This window comes from Parasteatoda tepidariorum, chromosome 10 (assembly GCF_043381705.1).
Source record: "Parasteatoda tepidariorum isolate YZ-2023 chromosome 10, CAS_Ptep_4.0, whole genome shotgun sequence".
In the NCBI taxonomy this organism is placed as follows: domain Eukaryota; kingdom Metazoa; phylum Arthropoda; class Arachnida; order Araneae; family Theridiidae; genus Parasteatoda; species Parasteatoda tepidariorum.
Window position 1 is genome coordinate 21,034,745 of NC_092213.1, and position 10,240 is coordinate 21,044,984.

General features: G+C 33.2%; 1 protein-coding gene across 2 annotated transcripts in view; it reads left to right on the forward strand.

The window, feature by feature from the left end:
* Positions 1-10,240, forward strand: part of LOC122268263 (chymotrypsin-like elastase family member 1) — a 98,713-nt gene that overhangs the window by 12,198 nt on the left and 76,275 nt on the right. Inside the window, exons 4-6 of one of the 2 annotated variants that reach the window (XM_071186467.1) lie at positions 4,258-4,371; positions 7,212-7,434; positions 8,853-8,976. In XM_071186467.1, coding sequence (XP_071042568.1) covers positions 4,258-4,371; positions 7,212-7,434; positions 8,853-8,976 — 461 coding nt within the window. The remainder of the gene's footprint in view (positions 1-4,257; positions 4,372-7,211; positions 7,435-8,852; positions 8,977-10,240) is intronic. The other variant, XM_071186466.1, reaches the window with a different exon arrangement.

Sequence of the window (10,240 nt, forward strand, 5' to 3'; positions counted from 1 at the left end):
TTTGATTACCCTATATCGCGATACATCACTATATCGCGATGCAAAACTGACGATGCATCACGATACATAATTTCAAATATCGCCCAGTCCTACTCATGATATTATGAACATTTCAGAAAAACATTTCATCGCATCCTACTTGCTGAGAAAGAGAACATCTGTTTCCTATTTTATTCAATCGATTTATCTCAAGTTTTAAATTTGAGCATAAAATATAAGACTATAACATTTTACTTCTTATATCATCATTCGGGGTTACTTTAGGCCATCAGGATAACTTTTTTTTAGTTTTACTAGTAAATGTTAGACATTGATTTCGCTACGAGTTTGATTGTAAATTTTTATACTATGAATTCCTTCTTTTAGAGAAATTTTGATTAACCTATTTCAATACGGCGTGTGTTTTAAAGGTAAGATTATGAACTGTTACTTATGCACTGGTGTAGAAATTAAGAGAATTTGCAGTCTTGGTTGCTTATCTCTAGAACTACTGAGCCGATTTTAATGAAATTTGATATGTACATGCATTGATACAATACAAAACAAATAACTGTTCAACAATTTTAATACGCATGCATGATTGTGCATAACACTCGCTGGAGTTGGAAGGTATGAAACTGCCGTTACAGAATAAAAGAAAAAGGGATTAAGCTAGCAACTGTTCTTTCTATTCTAATTCGAATAAGCCAAGCCCGTCAAGTATCAATTCTCTTAAAATGATACATTTTAAATTCTTACACAAAAAGAGTTTTTCACAAAGGTTTCAATTCCTTCATTATAAATTTATTACTTAACACAAAGATGATCTCTGCGCAGGCATGACGCCATGACATAAACTAATTATGCATCGAAGTTGCCAGGCACAAAAAGCAAAAATATATCACGGTTATAATAAAATGCATAAGCAAATAATAAGTCTAAGTTAACTAGACGTAGACTAGAAATAATTATATTTCAATAAATTCGATGAGAGACACGGTACTGTATTTAATTAACTTTACCTTAACTAACATTAAAATTTATGTACGGAACTTCACTCAACTTTGACACGCAGTTTTGCTTATAAACATTCAACTGAAGCTGTCGTCATATTTCACATGTGTGGGTATCTGTGATCCTTTTCTACTTCAAGTACCCAACTCAATGCTTTTAGATAAGATAAAAAGGTCTTTGTTTCTTACTGACAACGTATAATTGGCATAGCTAATTTACTTGAATTCACTAAAAAGTAACTTTGAAACTTTATAACGATTCAGGTTTTCAATTAATACGTAACTAATGGCACAAATTTAACCTTCCTGAAAGCAACTCTTTTAAGCAGTGAAAAGCTAACTCAGATTTTGCACAAGGAATTGGATTGATGCAAATATGTCTTTCTCCCACTAGCGATCATTTTATTTCACAATCGTCGTTGAACAGCCGACCCAAATTTGAGTTTACGACTACCAATGTTCAATTCCGAAGCCATGTAATTTTGAACATGATCCAGAAGACAAGGAAACTACGATATCAAGTATTGAGAGAAACTTTGCCTTCGTGGAGGACTTTTTTGATAAAACTACGATCTGAACTACGTTCACGAAGACCTACCACGCTTAGACTGGCGACAAGAGGACTCTAGCCCATGATCAGTCTACCACTGAGGATATTTAGCGTCAGCACTGCGGTCGGCGCGAGCAGGGTGCGGAATTCGAATCGACCAACCATCGCTGGGTTTCGAAGCAGGTTCCCCTCATTGAAAGGTGAACTCTCTATCTCCTGGGCCACAACTGCTTACGAGCAATCATTTCAAAATATTTCCGTTGTACTTAATTATATAGAAACTTCATTTACTTCCAAAAGTATGAAGATATCAATGAAAAACATGCTTCGAGTCCTCCAAAATAGATGCCCATTCGGAAATCTTGCAAAATGTGAATAAGAAAATAAAAATCTTCTGAAACCAAAAACTTGAAGTTAACTGTAGCTGCAGAATAGCGTTAGGTGTAAATGAAACGAACGAAAACAAGCGTAGAAAAAAAACTTAAGAAACCACAGTGGCGTGGAAGAGACAATCAGAGCACAATGTATTTCCACGCACTATGGAGAGAAAATGCATTACGGAGGAAATGTGTGAAAAAGAATTTTGCTCTGACTCGCCTTTCGCGGTCACTACGGTTCTTCTACTTTTCTTTTTGCACTACTTTTTGCACTACTTTTCTTTCTGTTTCAACACCGTTTTTCTGGTTTTGATTTTAATCTTTATTTTCAAGTTTTTTCTTTTTTTTTTCAAATTGTTTTTGTTTTCCTCGTGAACGTCTAGCGGACCTTGAGGATGGACGCCTATTTATGAGCGCTTGAAACTTGTCAATATTTATAACCATCTTCATATTTTTGGAAGCAAATCAACGAATGTGTCTTTCTACTTCTGTTTCTTGGGATTATACATTTACCATTGTCCCCAAATATTAAGTTGCTACACAATTCTTATGCTACGTTTCCAATAATATGCTTTTTTTATTGTTGTTAGACTTTGTTCTCAGCGATGTTTTGGGGGAATAAAAACTGCAGTAAGCTAACTTTCTATATTTGAATTTCAGAGATTTTTTTTTAATATTAGGATTTAATAAATTTATAGCTCCTATTTATATAAATCCGCAGTGAATTGATTGTAAAGACACAGTTCCTAGTAAACACAGTCGAGCATCACTGACTGCTGTCAATAAGAGGGTGGGTGACCACCTTGATCAGCCAGCGTAGGGACCGAGGGTGCAGGGTATCATTAAACTGTTCTACCGTAAAGTGCTCGACTTCGCACATAGGTCGTCGGGTTACGAAAGCAGTGGAGCCACTCTCTCTCTCTCTCTCTCTGCAGAGGATTAAAATTGCGATGGCTTGTCTTCGAATCATCCTCAAGGATGTTTCCAAGATAGTCGCCAATAGTCAAGATAGTCGCCAATTGTGCAGCGTTTCAAGCTATCCCGTCATAACTATAATTGATACAATAAATAATGATGAGCCGTGATGACTCAGGGTATAGAGAGTTCGCATTCCAATGAAGTAAACCGGGTTCGAATCCCAGAGATGGCTGGTAAGTACGAATTCCGCACCTGACTCGCACTGACCACAGTGCTGACCTAAAATATGTTCAGTGGTAGTCGGATTATGTGTTAGAGTCAAATTACCGTCAGACTAACCGTGGGAGGTTCTTATGGTCTTCCACTCCATGTACAGCAAATGCGAGTTAGTTCCAACCTAAAGTCCTCCATGAGGGCAAATTTCTAACAATACTTGATCCAGAAGTTTTCTTGTTTTCTGGATTGGGTTCAAAATTACTAGGCTATTGAGTTGAATATTAGTAGTCATACTCCCAAAATTGAGTCTGCTGTTCAACAACGGTTGTAAAATAAAATAGCCAATTTATAGTGAAGTAGTCACAATAGCATCTGTAGTATGAGTCGTAGATGAACGAGAAAATTCGGCTCTTTTCCCTTTGACCTACTTAGGAGGCTTTTTTAATGCGCCAAGCTAATTGCAAAAGTCTTCGTTTTTTTCCGTTCAGCCTGAAATTTCTTGGGCCTATTCCAATAATCCTAGGACCTTTAGAGTACTTAGAAAACCTGTCATTCACTGCTTAATTAGCCTAGATTTTTCAGTCCGCTTGTGATTAGCGTAAAATAGTGAATGCAGGATCCTAAAATAAATTCAGGCTGATTAAGTATTAGCAAAGCGTCTTAGGTGTTAACCGTTTTAGCTTATTGAGCAGCCTCTAAGCTGTTTTGAAAATTCTTCAGGAGTTTTCTAATCAGCTTGAAGACACCTAAAGACACCAGGGTAAGTTGTAATAAGTCTACAAAATCGGACTAACTCGAAAATGCTAAGATATTTCCGATTAACCTGGTACATTGCAAATCGCCAACAACAGGATTTCAAATGAATTTTTAAAACGCTTAGATTTTCCAGATTCAGCTTAATATTTAATTTTATAAATATCAAGCTGAATGAATTTAGAACCATAAAAGTACTAAGTTCATTAATTTTAATAGTTACTGTTAAGAGTGGAGGGTCATCAGTTCAACCTTAAGTTCAATAAGGAAATCAAAACGCGCAAATGCATACTAACAATGATCGATAAAACTATTTTTCGAATATTTAAAGAACACTTTTAGCGTTTCTTACAAAAGAAAAAGACAAACATTTTGTTATAGTATATAAATGTATTACACTTAGAAACTGATAATTTTAATCCTTTGTGTAACAGAGAATTGTTCCTTGCAGATATATGCGAAAAGGGACAGAAACAATGCAGAAACAGAAACTGTGTGAGTTCCAAATCTTTGTGCGACGGCAAGGATAACTGCGGAGATGGAACAGATGAAGAAAAATGTAACAGTAAGAAGTCCCGCGGTGGACTGATCGTTAAGACACGGTTCCCAGCAGATCACCGAAGTCAAGCATCACTGGCTGCGGTCAGTGTGCGGGTGGGTGACCACTTGGATCAGCCTGCGTAGGGACCGAGGGTGTGCGGTATTGGTCCTCGTTAAACTGTTCTACCGTAAAGTGCTCGACTTCGCGTGCAGGTCGTCGGGCTACCGAAGCGGGGGTGCCATCCCCTCCGCAGAGGATCAAAATTGTGATGGCATGTCTTCGGATCATCCTCAGGGATGTTTCCCAGACCGTCGCCAATAGCCCATTGTGCAGCTCTAGTGCGACGTAAATTAACTACAACTACAACAACTACAGTAACAGTAAGAAAATTAGTTTTAATCAACTTTTTTCCTCTTCCTTTCTTATTTCTTTAGGCTATAGCATATGAAAACACAACCCAGTTTTACGTTTTTACAAGAAATGCGACCAAATTAGTTTCCAAATTTCTAACAGGTTGACAATCCAATTATTATGCACACATTCAATAACACGCAGAATAAAAACAATTCACTGTTAAAGAGATTACCTAACTTTTTTATATTTAATCTTTTTTAAAAAATAAAGAAAAAAAACTAAAATTGGAGAATAATTCCTTAAATTTATTATTTATGGATTCGCATCTTAAAAACTATGTTCGTTCATTCAGTTTTGGTTACGGATTTTTTTTAATTAAGTAAACTAAAATAATTTAAGATAAAATAAAATAAAATAACTTAAGTAAAATGAGTTCACTAATAATTATGTTTTTAAAGTTAAAAATTATTTTCCAAGTACTTTAGGGGAACCAGACATCAATTTTGTTTTTGCGACTTTTGATTTCCGTCTGCCACAATTTATCTCATTGAGTACTTCAAAGTCATGACAACAAGCTTTTAAATTTAAAAAAATACGATGTGAGGTATTTCCTTATCCACCATACTCACCTGATTGCGTTACCAGATTTCCAGAGACCCTATCGTTACAATACTTTCTGAAAGACCGAAAATTTTGATGCTGTCCAAAATGCCATCTCCAAATAATTAACTTAAAATCCATTTATTTTCTATCAATTGAAAGTTTGACCACTAGATGGCGCAAAGTTATTGATCGCGATAATAACAAGGCATCATTGATTAAAAATAAAAGTATGTTGAAAATTTAACTTTTTAAATTTAATTAAAAGCACTTTTTTTCCAGTCCTTCTAATACCTTATACAAAAATTTAATTTCAAGTAACATTATTATAGTAACAGGTATTATTTCAAGTAACATTGCTCATTTGTCAACTGAGTTTCATAGCAATCTTCTACTTTACTGTATACATCAATCTAATTAACCATGAGAACTGACGATCATGCCTATAAAACCTTTAAACTCATATAGGCTTCTTAAATCTTTCAAATTAAGTTTTTTTTTCATTAATTGTTAACTAGAATTCTGAATTAAGAAAAATTGAAAGAAATCATCATCATATTTGGCTAGACAGTCCAAAGTGAGTCAATGCCTTCTTCTGAATTCTGCTACAATGCAGTCTATTTTTGACACCTGTGCGGCAGTTTCCTTTACGGATAGCAAGAAAGACAGTTTCCACCAATTCCATTAATTTCAATCTGCGTTTGCCCTTTCTTTCTGTTAACTGTCTATGAAAGAGCATTTTTTTAAAATGTAGAATCATCAGCTACCCAGTTCATAATGAGCTACCCAATTCATCTGGTTCATTTTTATGAAATTTGCAATAAATATAAATTTAATAACTATAAACTTAATAAAGTGAAGTAAATACAAAGTGAAATAACTTATGTTCTTAAAATAAAAGTTATTTTATTCTTAGAATAAAAGTTATTCTTATTTATAATTTAAATTAACTTAGAATAAACTTGTATTCTTTTGATGCATCATAATTCCATATTTTTTAAATTACTCAAAGCTATTTTGTATAGAAAAAAAAACAAAATGTACATTTGATTTAAAATTACATATGCAGAGGATTTACCTTTATTTCTGTGTTGACAGTCCTTGGAATTCTTAATCAAGATCTGTGCATGATACACAATTACCAATTTTGCAATATTATTTGAGCCTTTATCTTAACTCACTTACATCGGCATACTAATTTAATGTATACATTTTAATGCGTTATTGTTAAGAGAATGTTAAGAACATGTGGGAACGGATCTTGCTTAAGCATTTAATCTCAACTCACTTCCAACTGTATGCTAATCCAAAGTATACATTTTAATGTGTTACTGATAACAGAACTAATAGTTCACGGAACGTGCAGAAACGGATAGTATTCAAGCATTTAATCTTTACTCACTTCCAACTGAATGCTAATCCAAAGTATACATTTTAATGCGTTACTGTTAACAGAACCAATAGTTTACGGAACGTGTAGAAACTGATAGTACTTAAGCATTTTATCACAACTCTCTTCCTACTGAATGCTAATCCAAAGTATACATTTTAAGTGTTACTGTTAACAGAACCAATAGTTTACGGAACGTGTAGAAATGGATAGTATTCAAGCATTTAATCTCAACTCACTTCCAACTGAATGCTAATCCAAAGTATACATTTTAATATGTTACTGTTAACATAACCAATAGTTTACGGAACGTGTAGAAACGGATGGTATTCAAGCATTTAATCTCTACTCACTTCCAACTGTATGCTATTACAAAGTATACATTTTAAAGCATTATTGTTAACAGAACCAATAGTTTGCGGAACATGTGGAAACTGATAGTACTTAAGCATTTTATCACAACTTTCTTCCAACTGAATGCTAATCTAATGTATACATTTTATTGTGTTATTGTTAACAGAACCCATAGTTTACGGAACATGTGGCAAACCAGAAATACAACCAGAAGGCGCTCCAGATTTTGACAGAATTGTCGGTGGTCGCGAAGCTGTGCCTGGAAGTTGGCCCTACATGGCTGAGTTGCAGATGGATATAATTGAACCAAATGGTCACGTTTGTGGTGGTACTCTGATCAATAGCCAGTGGGTGCTTGCAGCCGCTCATTGTTTTAGTGATCCACCATTGTAAGTTCTCTTCTTGCATAAACAATCTTTCTTTTAAAACCAGAATCATAGGTTTAATTTATTAAATACGAGGAAATACTACATTAAAAAAGACTTCCATTAATGGGAAAAGTTAGGTTATTTAAATAATAGGTTTTGGAGGTTTGATAGTGTTATAACATCTTAATTCTCGAGTAACATCAAAAGCATTGAAGTGTGGAGGTAAAATGACACTCATGTGCAAAATGTATTTTTAAATATAATTTTAGTTTTTAAAATTATTGTAGTAAAAGACATGCATAGATTTTTGCTCGGTATCAATCCGAAAGCTCTCACTTATAGATAATAGATATAGATAATAATGAAGAAGTAATGCAACTCTTATAGCTCCAAAACCGTTTATGAACAGTTAACATATTGAAACTTAGATAGTGGATGCCAGGGGGAATTATGACGCCCAATCCTGAAAATCGTTCAAAATTTTGAAATTTTAAAGTTTTGACAAATGAATTTTTTTGATTAACTATAGACAATCTGGCAGACAAATAATCTGCACGCTATTCTGTTTTCTCAAATATTTAGAAGATTTACGTTTGCTAACCTACTGCTCTATTTAATGAGGAAAAAATAGTTTTTATCTATACTCCTTAATACTTAATTATCAGTGAATTAGTATTCCTTAAGCTATATGAAACCATGTGTTTATTTTGTTTAGAGTTCCGCTTTTAAAAGGCATTTCTGTAAAACTGAATAATTTAAAACAAGCGGAAAAAAATAAGCTAAAAAATGTGCTAAACAGAAAAGTAGCTAGTTATTCGTTATCTGGATCGGCAAATAAAAATTATTGCGCATACGCTGCAAGTAAATAGAACTCATAAATTAAGTTCCAAATGTTGATTAAACAAAGGAAAATTACAGAACAATGAAAATCGAAAAATAATAATAAAAATTAAAATAGCGAAAAACTGGAAGAAAAAAAATCTGATAAAAAGGAGAAAAATTTTTTTAAAAAGTCCGGAAAATAAAATATATAATCTTTTCATCAGCCCACACGATTATATCCGCAAAACAGAGTGCTTTCTAATATTGTATAAATATAACCAAAGCAAAATATATCAATACAATAGAGTGAGGAGCACTCAAAAAATTTTACAAAAAATTACAAGAAATAAAATAGAGCACAATAAGTAAAAATAACACGTAAAAACAGAAAATAAAATATAAAGAAAAAACAGAATAAAACATAACACATAATCTATAAAGCGAGTGGCGAATTCAAATGAACTTAAATGAACGAAAATTTTTCAAGAATGATTTAAAATGTTTTCATCACAAGATAAAAAATTTGTGTTGCACCGTAATTTCTTAGTTCAACATAGAAAAAAAATTATGTGTTGAATTTTATAAGACAATAATAATATTTGTTTCTTCTCTTTCAGCATGAGAGGACCACACTTTTGGCGAATTCATTTGGGAAAACACAGAAAATATTTTAAAGATGAGTACGAACAAGTTCGACGTGCAGAGCGGATCGTCATTCACAACAATATACCTCCAAGCAAAGTAAGTAACTTCTAGCTTATGCGGGGTGTTCCCTAATCACCACTCGTAATATTTTTATTCATATTTTTAAAGTGCCTGAAATCGAAATAAAAAAAATCTACACAATTTGAAAAACATAAATCTATTTGAACAAGCGAAGTAAAAGCTCAATTAAAATCTTATGACTGACTATTGAGGAAAGCATAGAGATTAAAAAGATTATCAGTTTTATCACTCAATAAAATTTAACGCTGTTTGTAGTATCTATCGCTTCTCAATTTCCTTGAGAAATCAAACAAGTTTTGATGTTATTAATAAGTCCTTCCTCGCTAATGATTCGGCAGGTTTCGATATTTTTTTTTTCGTGGTTGCGAGAACAGTTCAGAAACTGACCTTCGATCCACTGTAATAAAAAAAAATCCATCATAACTTCCCTTTTTATTTACAAATAAGAACTAAATCTAATATTAAATGAAATACTATTAAATAAAATAATATTAAATTGAAATTTACATAATACTTACATTATGAGAATGCATAAGCGATCTTGTACTCTGCGAACGCTGTGAGGGTGCGCGTTATCATGCAGCAACAAGAGCATTTACGAAACATAATTCATGTTAATGTCGGTGGCTTATTTTATTTATTTTGCACAATGGAATTCGATTATTCTTTATATCTCGCATTAAGCGAGATTTTTAATAGTAGCACACATTATATGACGTCATTACAAGCAAATTATTTACAATGCGCTACTATTACAACGAAATTTTGACTAGCATTAGAATGGTTAGAAACTTTGCAGTAACAGACCGTTTGTGACGTGGCTGTGCACCCCCCCCCTACTACTTCTGGCGTTAGGGCACAACAGAAGTTAGTTTCCGAATTGTTTTAATGCGTTTATTTGAAATCCCTAAATGAGCATTATGAATTTTACAAAATACTATTATTATAATTTATGTCATTAGTACTTGATATACGGACAGCTTGTATAAAGTTAAGTTCAATGGCAAAAAAAAGACAATTTACAATTTGGCAATAACAGTTAATATACAGTAAAAATTTTCCTTTTGATCATTTGGAAAGTTTTTATCTTTTATTTTTGGTTAAAACGGAAAAGAAACAGACTATTCGGTAGAAGCAGTTAATATTAGGTTGTCAAGAAAGTTCTTGAATACCCTTGCAGCATCCCTACCTGAAAGACCTCCTTTCAAGCAATAGCAAATCAAAACCTGAAATTCGGTTTTATCTAAAGTCATTTCGAGCTTATATATATACCAGCGGG